The sequence below is a fragment of the Rhea americana genome, unplaced genomic scaffold (assembly GCF_003343005.1).
Source record: "Rhea americana isolate MKP2758 unplaced genomic scaffold, rheAme1 scaffold_38, whole genome shotgun sequence".
Classification (NCBI taxonomy): domain Eukaryota; kingdom Metazoa; phylum Chordata; class Aves; order Rheiformes; family Rheidae; genus Rhea; species Rhea americana.
Window position 1 is genome coordinate 1,680,988 of NW_028186512.1, and position 20,813 is coordinate 1,701,800.

Consider the following 20,813-nt stretch of genomic DNA (forward strand, 5'->3'; position numbering starts at 1 on the left):
TGAATGATATTGTTATATGCTGTCATTGATATAGCCTGTAGCAACTGGGAAATAAAAACATTGGCACAGCCTAAGGTAAACCGAATGATTAAAAAAAAAAAAAAAAGAAGTTCAGTGGATATTGTTCAGATTGCATTATTCATTTTCGTACACAGTTCAATTAAAYAGAAAACTTTTTCTTTTTAATTTACCAGCTGGTGCCTTAGCACTTATAGTCTGTGACACTTCAATGGCAAGACTGTGGGATTTGAGGTAGCACAATGTACAGGCAACACTGAAAATACCTGAATATGCAAGCGCTCAGATTCCTAGCAAGTTATGTAAAACCTGATCTAAATGTTAGTAAATCTAACCTCATCAGTCTAAGACATAAACATTTCTCCTCATTTAGATAAAGGAAATGGAGACATGAGTAAAGGTTAATGTCCTACCTCTTTCCACCAATATTACATTTAGCACCTATGACAGCTGCAAGACTGTACTCACTAAACGCCATTATCCTGTCTCAGGCCAGAACAGAGAAAGATTCATCCGGGATAAAAACTGATAGGAGAGAGCTACCACGATCACCATCTATGGATCAAGAGACAAAAAGCAGGAGAAAAACAGGGAAGGGAAAAAATAAAAGAGAAGGAAACAAAACAGAAGAACAGAGAAGGAAAAGGAAGGAAGAAACCTAGCAAGAGAACAGYGAGAGGTGAAAGAGACAGGATTAGAAAAGTGAGGCAGGCGGGGTGGAGGAAGGAGAGATGGATCAAACCTTCCCTAATGGAAGCAGCACTTTTTAGCAGACATTAATTTAACAGTTACTTTAATGGTTGATACTAGCTATATGTCAACTTGATTGATGCATTGTCACTTTGATAGTTAAGGTTATTGGTAGAGCAGCARAATTGATGTGTTATTACTTTAATTCTTCATTTGGGGGCTTTATTAGGGCATATGGGAATTTAAATTGAGTAAGTAAAGAACTTGAATTGATTCACTGGAATCTGATTCCAGCACAGACACCGGGGTGCTGAGTGAAGAAAGAGAGAGAGGCCTCTGTGAAGGCATTCCGAGACTTGCAATACAGAGACTGCTTTGCACTTCTAAGGATACGTTTCCTCATCGACAGAGCCTATCCATGATAAAACCCATCAGGAATCGTTATGGAATGAACACTAATTTATCATGTATGTCCAGCTACTGCCTTATTACTTGCATGTTCTCCTTTTCCCTCTTAATCTGCAAACCACCTTATACCTTAGGTTGAAAGTTCTGCAGGGTATGGACAATGCTTATACAGCAAAGGACACAATAGAAAAAAAATCACAAATATATTTAAGGAAATGTGATCTACCTCACTGGAGTTCTGGAATTAGGTTTTCAAAATGCAATCCATATAATCTTTTCCTAACCTTCCAAACTTAYTCATAAGGATGATACAGAAGAATAGTCTTATAGTGAAGACATTTCTGCCCATGTTGGCAAAGACTTGTTTCTGAACGATTCAACTCTCTAGTTGAAAAACCCTGTTGAGGCTGTAACATACCAAAACCCTGCTAGCTTTGTCATGACTTCTGATATCGCTTTGTGCAAGAAAAAAAGTCAACATTGCTGTCACACATGAACAATACAGAAGCAGCAACTTCCTTCTGCAATGCCAAAGCAACAGGAGTGCAGCCCTTAGTGTTCTGTGTTAGAAATGCCTGTCTTGCATCCCTCATCTATCTCTATGCACCAGACTTTTTTTCCTGTGCACAATTCTCTGTCTGATAAAGATCCCTATCAGTCATGTTAAAAAAAATAATAACTGGTGTTAGAGACTTTAAAAGAAGCAACCATTTAGCTAATTTATCTTTAAAAGGTTTTCCACCTAACTTGATTCAGATGTGATTTGCCTACAAGGCAGTTCTCTGACAGGAAACACAAAGTATGATTTTGTAAAGTGGGTGCAGGTAGAGAGGAACCCAGTGGGGACCCCAGATCACCTTTTACTGCAAAAGAGGCAGAACTGCAGACTTACTGTTTATCTATCTGGGAGGAGACAAATGCTTTTCTGCATTAGGGTATGATAGCTCTGTTTTATATTAAGCATCACAAAAAAGGAAAACRGGAAACGTATGTCTGTGTGATCATTGTTATTGTTGTTATGTATATTGAAAAAAAAAGATTTTGCTGAGCTCCCCACTTGTTTCAGCTTGTTAAAACATTACGAACATTCAGTTGAGGGTTGGGGGCAGGATGAAAAGATTTTTTTTTTTTAATGAGAAACTTTCCCACATACACTTTTGATCCAGTGCTAACAGAGTTAACAGGGTACATGTGCAGAAATATAAAACATATTTAGCTAGTTTTTTTAGTGCCTGCAGTTTGATTTTTTTCTAGTTACATTAGACTATATTTATTTTTTTCTTTTTTTCTGCTGGAATTTGTGATACTCCTCCTCTATGGGACATACAAATAAAGAGTCTCTCATATGGTATCTGAATGACTTTGCAGTACATACCGTAAGTATGTTTGGTCATGCAGAATTGAATAGCGCTCTCCCCTTGGAAAGTACATATCAGATTTCTGACCTGGTAGAAAGCTGAACAGCTGGCAATGGATGAGAAGAAACAGGCACCACTACAGAATTTCCAGATTCCTTAGAGGCCAGTATGTTCCTTAGCACTCSCTTGCTATTAGACAGACAGAGGGACTAAAATACTGGTCTCAGTACTCATAAGGTTCTTAAAAATGTTATTCCCAGATCACTTTGAATCGCTTGGTCTGCACAAAACTTCAGTGAGGATTTGGATGAACTCAGGTGTTTTCTGTTTTTTTAATACAATTTTTATCAAGGCCTCCTAATAAACAAAGGTCTTAGAGTGCTCCTGCTATGATTTAATTTCTGCCCTTACTATTGCACCTTAATAACTATTCCTCTTCCTACAAGTATCTGAACAAATTAAGGCACCTTTGATTAAAAGAGCAAATGCTCTCTTTTCTCTCCTGTCACCTATTAACCTCTCTACCAGGAATCCTGATTGCTTGAAAATCCTTAAACAAATTCTTTTCTTTAAATTAAAGCCCACACAGAAATTTACAAAGACAGACCGTATTAAAAATAGAGTTTCRGGTCAAGATGCTTGCCTCTATTGCCAAAACCTCCTCTGTTGTATTGCAACACATATTTAAGCACTCTTGAAAAATCTGACCAATTGAAAGTGTCCACATACCTGAATCAAAGGCATTGCCTCATAGTGCCTTAATATATGGTAAGCAGCTTCTTTATCTAGGTACCAGAAATCTTCTACATCACAGACTATTTGCCGTTAGCAATTTTGGCAGAATAACATTTAGGCTTGTATTTTTATCTGAAGCCATTTTAGGAGTTTTCTCAGTTTGTTTTCATTGCTTTATATTTACACAAGCAATACTTACCATCTTCAAAAATTGCTCCTATCTGAAATGATAACTCAGAGCTATGTTCTGCTTCACATGGATAAACTGCTCTTGCTTTTCGGTTAACAGCACTGAAAAATGAAACAACAAAATACAGTTACTTTCAACTACTAATGAAGACACTTTCCACTTTCAACTCCATTTGGAGATGATTTTAAAACTTAAAACACAATCTCAGGCATTATTACAGGCTTCTAATTCATATACACAAATGCAAAGCTGAAACTTCACAGCTTGCTGTTGGCATTTCTGAATATCATATTCCCAACTTTATGCACACATGATTTTACATTAAACTTAACTTTTAACTATAGTTAAAATATTGCCAAGTGTTAATCAGCAATGAAATCAGATAAAGCCTACTACACAATTTATATATTGATCATCTTTATATTTTTCAAAATATTTCATGAATCTTGTAATTGAACTTTTCACTATCACTTTAGAGAATTCTTTTCTGAATTAGTCTTATGTTTGTTTACAAAACAACATTACCAGAGCCCTGAAGATGATATTTTGTCTTAAACAGAAAAGGTTTATAAAACTTCGGGTAGTCTTTTAGAGGTGTGCTTACAATGCTCAGTAATAAACTACGGAGATCTTGGAATATATAAATATTTTGGCACATTTCATTTAATCATGCTTTTGCAAACTGACAATCTGCTGCTGCCCTAGGATGCTTTGTTTAGATAAAGCTTCCATACCATTTGTCTTTTGTTGAGCCCTGGCAACAACAACTACACATAAAACATTGGGGAAGATTTTCCCTGCCCCCAAAACCTTACAGTCAAACAGACAATGTAGTTCTAGTACAGAATGTGACTGGTAATGAGAAATAGAATTTTGTTACCAAGYGTTGGGAAGGATTTACAAATACACCCAACAATTTTATTTTGCAAATCAAATATTACAAAAGTTATAGGAAAAAGATAAGATGGTGAAGACCTCCAAAGGAAGGAAAAGTGAAGACACTTCAAAAGGTGGACAACAACATGGAGCAATGCAGAAACTGTAGGATAGAAGAAAAGTAGGCTGAAAGAGTGAAAGAAAATAATGAAACCACAGATAGAGGTAAAGTCATTGGTAAGTCTTTCAGAGCCGAAATTCTAGGATGAGAAACCTGAATTTGACATGGATGACTAAGGAAGAGAAAGAAAATGTATTTTAAAAGTCACTATATGCAATACAGCAAACTAATGACAATCAGTGCAGYAGAGAGATACTATGAACAACAACTAATTGACCATTCAAAACAAAGTCTGCATTGCTTATATAAACCAATAAGCCATTGACTCAATCTGGGTGCCTTCTAAGAGGAAAATGATTAAAGAAAAAATAAGACAAAGTAGTCTGTTACTTTGTGGAAACAGAAACTGCAAAGAGGTTATATTTCTGGATTTGAGATAGTAATTTACATATTGCAAAAGACATAAGTTAGCTATTAAAAAAGAAACACTCTGAAAAAAAAAAGAGTCAAATAAAGAACCAACAAAAGTTGAAGTGCACATCCTACCTTTCYACTGCTCTGTCACTCACTGTGGTAGGGTTAAGGAAGCAGAAAGAAGATGAAGTATTTGTAGCAGCTGTGTTAGCAGATGGAGTATTCATCCACGAGACCATTGAGGAGCGACTTTGACCAGGGCTGTAGAGAAATTTTTTCAAGACAGAATTAGCATGGTAAATAAACTTCCTTTTCACACAGAAACGTGTGAATCTTTGTTACTAGACTAACTAGCTAGATCCTTAAAATAAGGAGCAAAGGCATTGTTAAGCTGATTTTCTAACACAGCCATCCTCTGTTTCTGCATTTCCTCCTTGAAAGTATTTCTCCTACATGCCCTACGTCCTAGGCTAAGACGACTTACCTGAAACGTATGACTTAACTTATAAAAGGCAAAATTCCACATTCCTTATCTAATAAAGACAGATAAAATGAAACTGCATCTAGCAGGCTATTATTTGAGCTGCCACTTTGCTTTTACAAGTTTTGACGAATCTATTTAAAAATATTCTCAGTGCCATACTAAGGCATGTAAGAATGCAAGACTTCAAAAGAGGGTGAAGCTATTACCACACTGCGATCATGACGATGGCTCTGGATTGAGACACAACTCGCATAACTGTGTAGATATTCTCTTAGTGGCTGCCTTCATGAACGCACCACTCAAATGTGAATTAAACTCATGTGTGAACACGTAGTTGCTACATGAGAAGAATAAATAGCAGCCTAAGGTAAAACTTGTATTAATTATTGAAAAACACACACAAAGCCCTTACTGACACCAGTGATACTCCTAATTCTACACCTTAAAGAATTAAAATGTTCCAACACTTGAAGGTTTCTTTCTCTGCACRGGCAAAAGAGCAAAAAATTTAAACATCTAATGTCAAACTGCCTTGGCACAAAGGAGCTGGACTTCAAGCAGCTACCAAGCAGAAACAAAACTAAAACGTTTCACACACAACTTTCACGCAAGAATCAGTCTGAAGTATTAACTTTGCACTAGAAACAGTTATCAGTTTGACTTATTCCAAGACGGGGTTGTGTAAGTCTGCAAAGTACCACCAAAACCTAAAAATCCAGGCAAAAATATTTTTGTGGGTGCGCATATCCATACCTAATCAAAGTGGATTGACTGAAGGCAGAAGGGGATTTACAATCCTCCAGTTATAATTGCAAACAATAAAAGAAAGCAGAAAACAAAACTTATATAGTTGATTTTAATCTTTTCTTGCACTGGAACATTTAATTACATTTTAGAAGAAAGGATCATTATTGTTTGTTCATATTACTTGGTTTACAAACAAATACAACTTTTCCAAACTGATTTTGCTAGCCAATGTATCTTATACTTGTTCTATCCATTACATAGCTCAGCAGACATTTATTCTGACTTTTAATTTTTAAATTTAGGATGTTATAAAATGACAAATGGTACATTCCTTGTTTAACAAGACAATATTTTTACTTTGGATTTGTGTCAGGCTGCATTTGGATGAAAACTGGAATTCAAAATTTACAAAAACAGCATTTTAAAGTCAATTCCAGTAATAAAATGAAACTTGAATGTGCTGGAATCATAACTAAATGGATCTATCAAAACATGCTCTGCTTTTAAAACTATCAGATTTACCAAATAAAGGAAAGAGTTACATGTAGCAAACCAAATGAAAAGTGGATTGCGCTGACTAGAAGCATATTTCAGTGCTTAACTTTGGGAGGCGGACATCTGGTCTGCTTAGCCACATTTGACTCTTTCACTAAAAAAATAATTTACAACTAAGAACCAGGTACCCTTTGAAGACCAACATCTATGTAATTCTTTGTTTTTGTTTTACTTGAACTTGCCTTTCTCCTCCCATTTTTAAGTAGTCATTGAAAAATTTTCCTTAAGTGAGACAAAAACTTGCAAATGAAAGTTGACTTCATTCAGAGAAGAAAAAGGAAAAACRTAAACACCAGCATTTGCTCTCTATCCCAAATATGGAGGATAAAAAAAGTTACTGTAACATCCATAAGGCTTGACTAGACTATTTCTCCCTCATTCTGCACACACTGTGTATGTGTACAATTAATTTTAATTCAATAAAATAAGCAATCATCTCAAATCTTTTTTTTCAAAAAAGAATCAAAAACGTATTCTCCTTACATAGACTGAACTATGATAGTTAAAGCAGTCCTGACATTTAAAGAAATTCATTTCCCTTGTGCTTTTATTTATTCACTTCAATCAACTCCAACATTAAGACTGGTGGCAAGCTGTTTCTGAAACTTGTAAAAACTACAGAAATGAAAAAAATAATATTCCGAATATTTTATTTAAAGAATATTAAAAAAAAATCTAAATTCAAATCAATCATGGTTCAAGAACCTCCTTCTACCAAATGTCTTCTCTAGCATATAGCTCAGATTTGGGATTTTCTGGCTTTTAACAAATGAGTATTGAAAAATTCCGCTTATTTAATATTCCACTAAAATATGCATCATATTAGTCATTGCAACTTATATGATCATCTCTTCAACAACAAACACTACATGTAAATAAGACACAGAATTAATGTTTGCAAAACAAAACTCAGAACGTTCTACAAAGATACGCTCTGACCCAGGAAAGCAGTCATATCGTAAAGATACTCAGAATATAACAGTTTCTCTTTGAGAAAGAGGAAAGAAAAATAAGAGACAGAAAAGTTGTGCAGATAAAGGAAAGGAGATGAAATATAATATCCAGATCCACACCACGGCCTGTTTATTTCTTATGCTACACAGACTCAACAAGAAAGGTACTCTGTTGCCTAGTAAGAGCACGCTGACCTTTACCAGGCAGCATTATAGAAAACTATGTAAAAATTGGCAGATTTTCTAAGAATTTTGAGTGACTCCCAGAGCTCCAGCGGAAAAACCCTTCCGAACTGCAGGTACGTGGAGCTCTGTGCTAGTCCCTCCCCGCTCTTTGCTGTACTCCCTAAATACCTCTCAGCTGGCAGGAAGCCCTGCAGCCCGGCTCCCGACTTTGCCCAGGGACCAGCCAGGGACCACGGTCTCAGATCCAGCAGAGAAAAAAACCCATCTTTCAATAGCAATAGTTTCACCATGTTAAGAAAAAAAATGTTTAATAGCTTTAAATATTAAGCACCTTCTAGAATTTCAGTTCTTTTTTTATTTACTGTACTTGGCTATCTCAGGAACCATTTAATTTTATTATTAAAACAGAAGGTTTTACTCAATAGGAAAAATCAGTTCCAGTGTCGTGGTGGGTAAGCAACACACCGTAGCACTGTGCTTTGCTTTTTTTTAAACCCTTCAAAAGATTCTTGTGATAGCAAAGTTACCTTGCTACAAAGGTTTGCAAGTCTTGTTTACCAAGATGGTGATAAATTAGAAAGTACTATATATCTTATCATATAGCATCGTGACTTTAAGAAGGTATGTTGAAGAAATCCATTTTCCTAAGGGCTAAAATAAAGGCAATAGTAGGGAGAAAAAAAAAAAAAAGAAAAAGAAAGAAAAAGAAAAAGACTGACATAACCATCTCTCTTTGAGACGAGATGCTATTGTCTGGCTAGTGAGTGCTGGGAGAAGGGAGGAGGGGAAAATGGCCTTACTGAAAATAAGCTAGAGATTTTGTACTGATATTCAGAAACAAACTCCTGAGAACAAGATTTTATTGGATGTTTATCTGGCTGGTTCCTAAGGTAACACAGCTAAAGAGGAGCCTCTTATCTTGAGAGTGAGCAAGAGACTCTGAAAAGAATCTACACTGCAACTCTCCAGAAAAAAGGTTTGTTTCATATAAGGGTTTGGCAGCCCCATAGCTGTCATATCACAATGTCTGACTGACATAAACTCAATGAAAGTGGTCTTAAAAGGTTTCATTATAGGACGACATAATATATCAAAAGGTATTAGCTATTTGTGATTCAATATGCAGTCCAATACTCCCCACCACCAGACAACAACCTCTGTGCATGTTAAAACTTGTATGCCTTGGTGAGGGTGGGGAGCAGAAAAATACGCAGACAAAAATCTAGAAATTGTCATACCTGCAACTAAAGCTAGAGACAAAAGGACAAAACTTCCTGATCCACATCCCCTCTGAAAAGAACCCTCACCCAAAAGATTTAAAGCACATAACATGCACAAAGCATTCTTGAATCCTCATTTGTACGAAATACTGAAATAAGAGGTTTTGTTAAACTTAGACAGTTTAGATAGTGAAGTTTCAGCAAATCATTTARCATGTTAGTGCAATGACCCTTCATGCCAACCTGGTAAATCTGAAACATACATCCACAGCAGCTTTCCCAAGATATAGCATTTTTAAATAATAATTCAGACAAAACAAAAATGAAGTATGTACATCTGTGAGTGGATAGTATACTGTTGTCTCTTTTAGAAAAACTAAGGGGGCTGTGTTCCCTGGGAAAAAGAGGAGAGGGAGAAGGGAGAGGAGAAAAAGAAAAAAAAAAGAAAAAGAATAAAAAGTCACTTTAGCTCTTGGTGACTTCATCCCCATCCCCTGCTCTGAGCATAGGGACTGTTTACCCCCCTGCTTACACAGTGCTGCTGCTGCAGAGTACCCCGCTGTCCAGCCCAGGGGGAGACAAGGAGACGGCAAAGCCCATTCTGCCTGAACCRTGTGACTAAGTTATATTATGCCGGTTTCAATGGACTTGCAAAATGAGGGCTAATGCTGTGTTTGCATAACAAAAGGATACATAAAAGAAATGCCTGCCTCTCTAAACTCACTCTCAAAACTGCTGAATCACTGAAGAGGTGGCAGCTGAAATAAAAACAAACTACAAAATAAGCATAACCAGCAAGGAGCATTGCTACATACCTGCACTGTGCTTTTTAAAGCTGTTAAAGCAGCTTCTCTTATTAAAAAAGACGATGACATCAGATATTGTAAAAAGTTTTCAAGACACTGAAACTGAAGTCACTCATCATTTATGTAAAACTGCAAATTCTCACCACTGCCAGAAAGTACAGAAAGAAACTATTTCAGTTTCAGATGTAGTCTACAGATGTAACAGATTATAGATATAACTAAGCTGATGGGAATCGTTCAGCAGTCAGACAAAATAAGTAACTATCTCCAAGATTTTTCCTGTGTTCAGGACATCACTATTTCCGCTCTCTTGTGCCATCTGATGGCTCTTAACATCAGTCTGCTCACTGAGAATTTGAACATCCTGAGATTTCACCAACTGTGATTAGCTTCTTCACAACCTGGTCACCAAGACCCAGAAAGCAGTCACACTGCTGCGTAGTGTGACTCTCGGCACCCTTCTGAAAGGCTCTGTTGATACTGAAGAACAAAGTCCATAATATACCATGTATACACCAGCGTGTTGTATATCAGAACATCTTAATGTTAAGTGTTCCAGCCGAGGAACAAGATCTTGGTTTTCACAATCTGAATGAAAAAGAGACATAATGTAAACGTAGATTCTGCAGAGGACTTGCGAACCAAAAGGAAGAATGTGACTCAATTCTGAATGTCCAGTACTGGGAGGGGTAAACTCCAGAGGAAAACAGTCTGTAAGCTCTGTAGATAAGCTCTGGCCATAGGGCATTATCCTGKAAACAGAAAAGAGCTCATGACAGATAAGTAACAAGTTTTTCCTAATCAGAAAATTATCTTCAAGAGATTAATTATAACAAATACTGAGTCTAGGGAATATAAAGTGTTCAGCTTCTTTAGTTCATCCCGAGGGCAAGTGAAAACAGACATAAGGCAGATTACAATGTTTTAGGACATAACTTGTATTTCGCCTTTTAAAGGATCAGTCCTCTTGATAAGAGTAACTCACACTATTCCATCAAAGATGAGTTGCCATGGGATTGGGAAAGACTGGATAATGAAGACCTCATATTGATAACTTCTGGCCCACTGGGAAGCCAGTGGAGAGTGTAATGAAAAACACCATCCTGATGGTTGAAGGTCAAGATAAGTGAAACTAGCCAGTCCCTGCTCAGAAATATTGGAATTACTGTAGTTAGCCTGAGCTTGTGAATTAAGACGAGTCAATATTTTCAAGCTCATTATTAGTTACCATCTTCCTTCCCTCTTCTGTAATAGGAAATAGTTGCTTTATAATTCTTTCTGCTACGACTACAGGAAACAYGCTCTGCAGTTGCAGGGCCTGCGGAGAAGCTACCTCCTGGCAAAGCAGCAGTGCAGAAGAAAGAATGGTTACTGATGTGAGCAGATAGGTGCGTACCAAACCAGACAGGGGAGCAAGGAAGTCCAACACCTAAGGTAACATCTTGGTCAGCACAGTCATAGGGGACTGTGCAGTACCTGGAAGGCGGAAATAGAAGCAAGGCATACACAAGACTTGCACAAATTCAGAGGACCAAAAAGCATTGGAAGTTAAGTGCATGAAGGATATATACTCCAAAGAGGGTAAGTAAAGCTATCTGTGAAGAAAGCTAGTTTCAGAACCTGAAATTTCAGATGGATTCAAATACGAAAGTCTTATGCTTAAGACACACCATGCCTGTACTTTCAGAGAAGACACATCAGTTAGCACAATTACTTCTTTTGCATAGAGCAGGTTAGTTGCACATGTTAAAAAGCCAAAAACTATGCTTAAAATAAAAGTCCACAATGCAAACTAAAAGAGAATTGGAAAGAAGCCTTTGAATAGTACCTAAACAACATAAAATAGACTGAAGATTGAAAACAATTGTAATTTAGACAAGTAAAACCATGTGGAAAATTCTAGAATCAAATGACAGTAGCAGCAAAATCAGTTATTCCACATTAATGAAAGCATTTCTCTCTCCTTTTATGGATTCTAATTTACACTGTCTATTTATTGGCTTAGATAGATATACCCATACATACACACATATATCTAGTTTAGGTATCACTATCTACATATTGTTTGCATGTGTAAAGTGATAACATATTGATTGAAAGTCAAACTATATACCACTGGCTTTCAGCTGCATGCAAAAGTGAAGACTGACTATTCTTCCACAATTCAACAGCACTTTAAGAGCGATGCATAAACCCTTCAAACCTGCAATACCAAGACCAACATCATTAACCCAACAGTTTTGGCGACTGTTTAGAAAAGCTAATCAACTTCATAGTATCTGAAATCCTGAACTCCTCTTTTGAAATTATGTATTTTGAGTAACTAGAATTTTGGGTTTTGTACAGTATAGTAGTCAAATGCTGTCTCACTGTCAACCAGGAAGGCAGGAAGTAATGTCAAAGCCACATCCTTCAGCAAAGAGCTATCACGCCTCTTGCAAAAAAGATTTGGCAGATTTATTTACTTTTCAGACAAACACAATAGAAAAAACAAAAGCCTGGGTACAACCATGCCATTAAACCAAAGGATTGATTTTAGTGCACTAGCTGCTTCACACTAACACTCTGTGCAGACCCATCTATGCTGTGATGTGACACTATACAGTGCTTCTCAGAAACAACAGCATAGCTGTCTGTGTGGTTCAACTACAGCCTGGATAAAGAGAACTAATCAAGTTGGTGCACAATCTTCACCAAAAATGTGTTAGAAACAAAGAACCAAATACTACCACCCCACAACGCAAATCCGGCCAAACACGCTACTTGGAAAAGCAAGAAAGAGTAGCAACACCAGCGCCCTAAGCAAATACTGCTGAGCACTTTGCAACACTGCTCCACAGCTCACACTGCATTAAGTGCATCTACACAAAACTTCAGGCTTCCTCTACTTTTAAAGTAGACATAGCACTAAGTATTCACACACGCAACTGGTCTGTAGTATTTAACATGGTGTAAACTTGCATTCGAGCTTACTGAGCACTCCTTTATAAATAWATCTTAAATAAGTAATTTCTGACCTTTTATTCTTGGTAGGTCTTGTCCCCTTCTACCCCCCCCCTCTTTTTTTTCCAATGAAATYTGGCAATAAATTCCCATTCCCTCTTACTGCTATTATTATGGGCTACTTGCCACAACATGTCTGTATTTTTCTCCTCCTCTTCCCATTGCTGTTGGTTTGATGGCTGATTTTCTGTATGTTAACTCATTTTACTTCCTGGATTTCCATCACGGTGTTTTTCTCTACTCACCCTTCCTCCTCTCCTCTCTGTCTTCCCCTCATCTGCTGTCAGCAGATTCCTGATGCTTCTGGTGACACCTTTATATGATGAGCTTTCCTTACCAACACTGTCAACTGACTTCCTGCCAGCTGTCTGTTGCCACAGCATCTGCAGGGAGCAGCAATCTGCAACTGCTTCCAAAAAGAAGAAATAGCAAAAACATTGCTAAGAAAGAAACAGAGAGGAGGAAAACACAAATTCTTTGGCCAAGAGAAATCAGCGATAACCCTTCTGCAGATTTGCTAGGGTTTGAAGTAACCCTGAAGGAAGGAATGAAGGGCGGATTGTGGGGTCTAAATTCCTCAGATAATTTATGACTGTATAGAAGATAACACCTTTGGGGGAAAGCAACGGTTAAGGACTGGAGATGGCTGGAGGTTTGTTTGTTTAAGTTTCTTTTTATAAGAAGTTTAGGTTACAGGTAATTCACAAACTATATATGCTATGTATTGAGGGAATAAAATGCTACATGACATGACCTAGTTGTTAAATCCAAGGCACAACATGAAAAATACCAGTGCATTTGTATTTCCTACTTTACAAATTTTTAATATTGGCAAATTCCTGAAACAGGTAATGTTGCTTATTTTCCAGTATCTCAAATGATGGAAGAAATACCTCAAACGAAGTTGCTAAAGAATGCCTATATGAATAACTGCATTTCACTTAGAAGACACTGCTTACCTTGAGAACATCTGGCTTCTATCTGAAATGGAAGGAATGTGCAAAGAACTAGGTGCATCTAACATGGAAATTCTTTTCACAAAGCCAGATAAGACTTTGAGGGAAGGAATGAGTGCTTTAAGAATGTACTGTTGGTGAAACAGTATCATCACCAGTCCTAGAAGAATCTGCCAAAAAATGCCAGAAACATGCTCTCCTTGCAGGTGCAGTAACAACTTGGACCTCTGACAAAGCAAAGAGGGCTTTTACAGCGGTTTCAGCAGACCCTGTAGAGGATAGACAGCTGTACAGCATTAATTCTCTAGCTTGTGAACACACGTATATGGAGACTGAAAGAAAACAAGAGAGAAAAAAGAATGAGTGTGACTGTTTTGGTTAGCATCTGACTCAGATTACCATTGCTGATCCACTTTAAAGAAAATAAATACTCATACCAGTGGAGAGCACCACAAGGGAGGAACCCAACTCACTATCATAACTACTACTTTATGTCTGAGTCATTAAGCTAGTTTGTGCTAAGTAGACTTAGATGAAAAGGATTTTTAAATAATGTACATATAGGACACAGTACTCTATCAGGTAGAAAATACGATCTGTCCACTCTGGATTATTCAGAGTTTGAATCCTGTGTCTACACTGATTACCCTGTAACTTGATGATTGAAAGAGAAAAACAAACAAACAAACAAAACCCCATAACAAGAAACAAACCTATTTTCCACCACAGAGTTTATGCAAAAATAAAATGTATTTATTTTCAGYATGTGGCTCCAGATGGAAGTGTGAAGCTAAAAATATACACAGAAACAAGGCTGGAAAGAGGTTAGGGTGCAATGTAGTCTTAAAAAAGCAAATCTGGGACTCCAGCAAGAGGGGTAGTAAGAGCCAACCACCACTCAACCTTTTATACCCTCCTACAGCAGTAGATGACAACATAGAGCATGTGTGTGATTCAACTAGAGCTTTTAAATAAAACCTAGTATCAGGCAGATGCACACTTACAGACACAACAACCAACAGCTTAGTGGGGCTTCATAATAGCACATACATGAAACATCATCTTCCAGCTGCATCGTATGCATCACACGTCTTTAACCACTGACATGACAACTGAGCTACAGGGCTTTGTGAGACATTTTGGCTCTGTAGTAGAGTGCTTGCTCTCCAAGCCTTTTTCACCACTCTGCCCATGCAGTCCTCTCCTCCTAGTGACAGCCTGGAGGTGAGAGTATATTTGCCTTCATTTTGTGCTCCATTCCAAAGCTGTGGCTCCTTTTGTTTTTGAGGGCGGGACAAGGAAAGGATGTTCATCACAAAAAACTTCTGCCCGGAAGCATCATTGTGACAACAGTTATCACTCAAGAAAAAACAACCTCCTCCTTTCCTGAAGACCAATACCACAAAAGATATTCTTGCTAGCCTGTCATGTGCTTTTGCTTAAAGCAAACTACTTTTATAAACCAAACTGGGAATAGCTGACATATYTGGACCTTCAATGCAATGTCATCCTTCTTGTCACCCCCATGAAACAATGCAAGTAACTCTTCTACTGCAAAGAAGTCACCATCACCTTGCTGACCACTTAACTCCACAGTGGTTGATCTCTTACAAGTAACACCCATGTGTTATACGCATCAGTAAAAACTTGAGAAACCGGATTCTCTGGTATTTCTATCTCCCCTAGGCTCAGTATGGTATTTACAGTAGCTCAGTGAAAACCTGTAATTCCATTTTGCAGAGAATACTGAGACTTCAGGATCTGCTTTTGCTCCAGTTAGGCACAGAATGCAAAACATTATAAAATACTGCATAGAAATGACTGTTCTCCACTCAATTCTGGGACAGTCCAATTCATGAGCGTAGCCTAAAACTAAAGCAGAGTTCATCAGTCTCTACTACATTTCCTGGAGCTGTAAGAGCTACTCTAACTACAGTGACAAGTTAACCATCAACTTTCTCCTGTCCACAACACCCCATGAGGTATAACAACTGAAGAAGTCCAACAAGTTTATTCTGTAGTGCTGACATCTACATCTGCCGTTAATACAGTGGGCCTGATTTTGTTTGTTTATTAAGGTTTCCTGAATCTTGTGAACTAAAAGGGGAAACGTAGCCCAATTTGGGGTGAAAAAAGTGTGTGTAGGGGGGGAACTATGTACCAGTCACAGGTTATTCTGTCAAGGTCCAGGCTTGTTACAGAGGCAGCTCTTAAGCAAACTTTTCAGGCTAGGTGAGTGGAAGAAAGAAACTGTTTTTGACAAATAACCTAGATGCTTATACCAATTCACTTGTTCTTTGCAAACAGAACTGTTTAAGTACTGTTTCCAACTGAGCAGAAAACCTCAGTCCATCAAACAAAGTTTCCAAAGGAGAAACTCATAGTGCTTGCTTCCCACRCATGTGCTGAGCGTGTCTCTGTGTGCGTGTGTGTACATGTGTGCGCTACATAAACAATTCTCAGGAATAAGGAGTAGTAGTGCACAGGAAGATTTCCTTGAGTAATTTTAGTCTGAAATAACTGAAATAACCACATATATGGAAAATATCTACCAGTCTGGAATTCTTTCAATACAAATGAATAAAATACTGATACAGTTGAAAAGTACTCTAATCAATATTTAATTACTTGTGTATGTATATAGAAATATAAACCCATTTTATGGCTTTCTACACATTTTCATACATTGCATACATCTACACATGTATTTTACATACATGCTGCATCAACAGAACAGACTACTCAAAATGCCACTATGGAAAATATTGTAACAAATCTTTTCTCCAGACTTGCTCTTTCCATCTTCTTGGCATTGAAGGCTGGAAAACTTTGTCTTGATATGTTAAAGTTTGTATGAATAGCAAACCAGAGAATTCAATTCAAGTTCAAGTTCAACTTTTGATTTAAAGAAAGAAAAAAGTAGATGCGATCAGCCCCGAGTATGTATTAAAGAGATGGTACTAAGCTTGTAATGTCCATTTTTGCTGAACTGCAGTCATTGTCAGTGACTGGACATCTGCAAAGTCTGCTGAAAGTAATATATTGTACTTTAACTGGAAAACAGGCATTTAATATGTTAACAGTAAAACAGATTAACAACTGTAATATTCTTAGATAACAACCTCTAGCATTAAAGTATTTATCCAAAACTAAAATTTGCCCCAAATTTTAATGGCCCTGCATCTACTTGAAGTATTGTGGTGCAGTGTATCTGTCAAGCAGATAGATGGGCAGTGTAGCTTAACGCTGTCTTGAAATAAAACTAGGGTAATACATTATACAGGAAATAATTTACATACTCATTGCCTGAATAAAAATAGCTTAAAAATTTGTAACTATTCACAGTAAAAAACATGGGGTTTCCACAGAAAAAAACATTTTTCTCCCACAAACCCAGCCACATTCAAGTAGTCTCTAAGCTGCATCAAAACATGTAGGCACATACAGTTATATCCAATTTAAAAAGTCATTCACTGTCATTAAACTAAAAAGGGGGATGTACTTCACATGCAAAATCACAYTGATGGAAAATCATCATTTAATATCCAATATTACTTACAGATTTGATGTCCAGTCTGCAAGATCTCCACTGTCCATAATAAGGTGATTTCTGTCTAGGAGCCCAGGAGGGCTGCTAGAGAACACTGGTGTAGGAGACTGGGAAGAAAGAGAATCCATGCTGCCAGTCGGAGTGTCCTCTTTGGGAGAGCTGTGACTGTCAGCTAGGAGAGACAGCACAGGTCAGAAAGATACTGCAAAATTCTTCTTACGAGCTGAAGAATCTATTTTGGTAACAATGCCCTGAAATACATCTACAGAGAAATTTTACTCTCCTATCTTCACAGGATATTTTGGAGGACATTCAGTCACCTAACATTTCCTGAAAGGTACCACAGTGCAGTTTTTGCCTATCATTATCACTAGGTTATCTACATGAAACAATGAATTCCTGCCCCCCTTTCCAATGTGTGTTTGGAGGGATGAAATGCTCTATTTTGAGGAGTTGCTTTTAGACAAATATGTTGTTTCAGACAATAAAACAATTTAGGCCATATATGTAAGCTGTTACATTTGTCTTTAAAAACACAATCTCTAAAAATAATTTAATATACCCTCCAGGAAATGATTGCCCTCAAAAAATCATAAGCACAATTCTATCAAATGTGAAACTGAAATTTAGAAAGGTCATAATAAGCAGGAGATCTGTAAAAGCAGATCATTAAACAACATGTGATACCCCAAAGTGCTCCTTTTATTAYACCTTTTTTAGGGTGTTACTTTTAACTGAACTCATTGTATTCTGGTCTGGTCTGGTCTGCTACTTGTTTGCATGGGCTGCTCTTAAATTATCACCCAATGGTGACACATTCAGAAATAATTGCTTAAGAAAACCTTAAAGGACCACCACTCCTATCGCACCAACAGTAAGAAAGTAAGTTACAAATATGTCACAGCACTCAGTGCAAACCATGCTGACACATTTCTCATTGAAAAGCTAACCTTCACCCACATAGTTTTTCCTTCTAAAATTTTTATTTAAACATCAGTACATTGTATAGATTCTTAAGGGGTGCATAAAATGAGGACAACTACATATATTAAAGTGTCCAGTATAACTGAGTTTACAGTCTCAAATGGGGCCCACGGCTGTTTTCACAATATTACTATTTAATAGTAATAAGACTCATTCAATGTCAATCTTTGCAAGACTCCCTGACTCCTTTCATCTCCTCCTCTGTCTATTGTACTCTCTCTAGCACATGTCTATGGGGCCCATGGGACTAGTAAATAATATTATACAAGCTTCTCTAGTGCAGTTGAGATACTGTTGACCCCACAGCCTTGTTAAAAAAAAAAAAAAAAAAAAAGAGAGAGAGAGAGAGAGAGAGAGAGCATGCGAGCTTTGGGGAAGAATAAACACCTAAATCCTACCATGCTTTCACAATTATTTCATCATGAAACTATCACACTGGTTTGAAAATAAACATCTTTTATACACGATGCCATAGAGGAAGAAGTCCTGGACATTATTTTCTAGTTCTAAATGACTTAGAATCCCTGCAGAGAACAACAGAGTTTAATTCTGCTTCATGAATCTGAGCAGCACCATTGCAGTGATTTCTTTTTTAACAAATTAGAAAGAAAAAAGAACAACAATCAAATGTGAACAATGAAAAGCCATGTTTGGGGGATAACACCATTCCTTCAACTTTAGCCCTACCTCAACCAGTTCAATTCCTTCTGCTGGAAAAGCAGAAAGCTAACAAAGCCATCACCTGATTCTCCAGCCATCTCATCCTCACCCCCTCCAGTAACTCTGAGACAACTTCCCTAGAGAGTAAAATGACACACAACTAAAAACACTCAAATGATAAAAGTGATCATCTGAAAATTTCTCCCTAAAGTAGCTGCTAATTTAAGGTTCTAAATTAGCCTGTAGTAACAAAGTATGACCAGCTCTGAGGAGGAGACTGTTAACCTCAAAAAAATGAGTCATTCACACTCCAGCCTAATCCTGCTCACCTAACACAGCAGCTCCACAACCCCATTTCTGCACAACCCTGCCTTGATGCTGCAGTTCAAACTTACATGACATGACACGAGAACTGTAGGAGTGTCAGGTAAAAACTACTTCATTACATCTCACTTGCAGACGTATATGTCACAATGATAAACATCTGAGAGATCAGACAGCAATACTGCAATTTTACTTTATTAAGAAACCAAATTCCTCACAACTAGATAAAGTCCTTTTACTTCAGCAAAGCCTCTTTTCAAAATAGTAGCACGAATGCAACCCAGATTATCAAATTTCATAGACCATATTAGAAGTCTAGCCTTACTTCAGCTATTCACTTAACATTACTAAAACACTAGCAGAAAGGAATATTAATCTATACTTTAATATTTATGTATACGACCAACTCACCACACCCCCCTACAGGAAGCAGAGGTTTCTCTGGCGAATCATTTTGGAGAGCACACAGAACAAGCAAGGAATACTAAGCACTTCACTCAGTCCCAGATGATATGATCTTCAAAAAGAGACTGCAATTTATAGCAGATGCATTTGACATTACCGTAAATGAATCTCAGTGTTGCATCTTTCCTCAAAGTTGATCTGTTCCTTCCTGAGCCAGTGCTGTCACTTGATCAATACCGCGTTGTATTCTTAAGAAGAGTATCTTTATTTGCTTACAACAGTTTGTGCATTTAAACAGGAAAATGCCTGCCAAATTCTATGGAATTAAGTGAACACCTTCTAAAAACATGTTCAAAGATATTGTAGATTTCAGATGTTTTGAATTAATTGTTTCTGTAAAGTAAAACAATCCCTTTATTCAGGGAAAAAATATTTTGTGTAAAGATAAAAACAAATGACTAGTCACCACCTAACACATTTTTATGATTAAAAATAATATATGCACAAATACTAAGTCTTTCAAGTATAGCGTTATTGCTTTAATTCCAGTAGTACAGAGATTTTACCCTGAGTGTCAGTGGTAAAAGTTCTACTGGCTTTAGAGAATAAGATTCCTGACACAAATTTTATGTTCTGTCATAACCTACCTCTCTCAAATCCTGGTATCAATGCGCATTGGCCTTCATCAGCTTTCATCAATATGCCGCACCATAACAATTAAAGATTAAAATAATAAGGCATTTTTCCACAAAAATATTTAAAAGGTATTTCCCCTATGTATTAACAGAATTAACAAATGTCTGAAGATCAGACATCTTGGATCACAAGAAAAAAGGCATGTCATTTTAACACCACTCAGTCTTTTCAAAAAAAAAAAAAAATAATTTTCTTTTACTGATATAATGCATTTTCCACTGCTACAAGCAGGGAAAAATAGGAGAGGACTTGCTTGTTTCTTTCCTATTCTGAATTACTTTTAGAGGCACAAAATCTAGGGTCAGAAGGCACTGYCACATAATCTCATCTGCACTCCTGTATATTGCAGAGGCCATAAAATTGTATGCAGCTATCTCTCTATTAAGCTTAGGAACTTGCACTCGATTAATGTCTACCTTGTGTTGGGTAAAAACCTACCTTCCAAAGAGGAATCTAGTCTTTGTTTGAAGATAT

At 37.2% G+C, this 20,813-nt stretch overlaps 1 protein-coding gene across 2 annotated transcripts in view; it reads right to left on the reverse strand.

Moving 5' to 3' along the window:
- The window catches only part of ARHGAP10 (Rho GTPase activating protein 10), a 148,698-nt gene that overhangs the window by 6,341 nt on the left and 121,544 nt on the right, over positions 1–20,813 (reverse strand). For both annotated transcript variants that reach the window (XM_085313179.1, XM_085313178.1), the window contains exons 20-22: positions 17,280–17,442; positions 4,943–5,071; positions 3,409–3,500 (exon numbers count right to left, since the gene is read on the reverse strand). In XM_085313179.1, the coding sequence (XP_085169305.1) occupies positions 3,409–3,500; positions 4,943–5,071; positions 17,280–17,442 (384 nt within the window). The remainder of the gene's footprint in view (positions 1–3,408; positions 3,501–4,942; positions 5,072–17,279; positions 17,443–20,813) is intronic.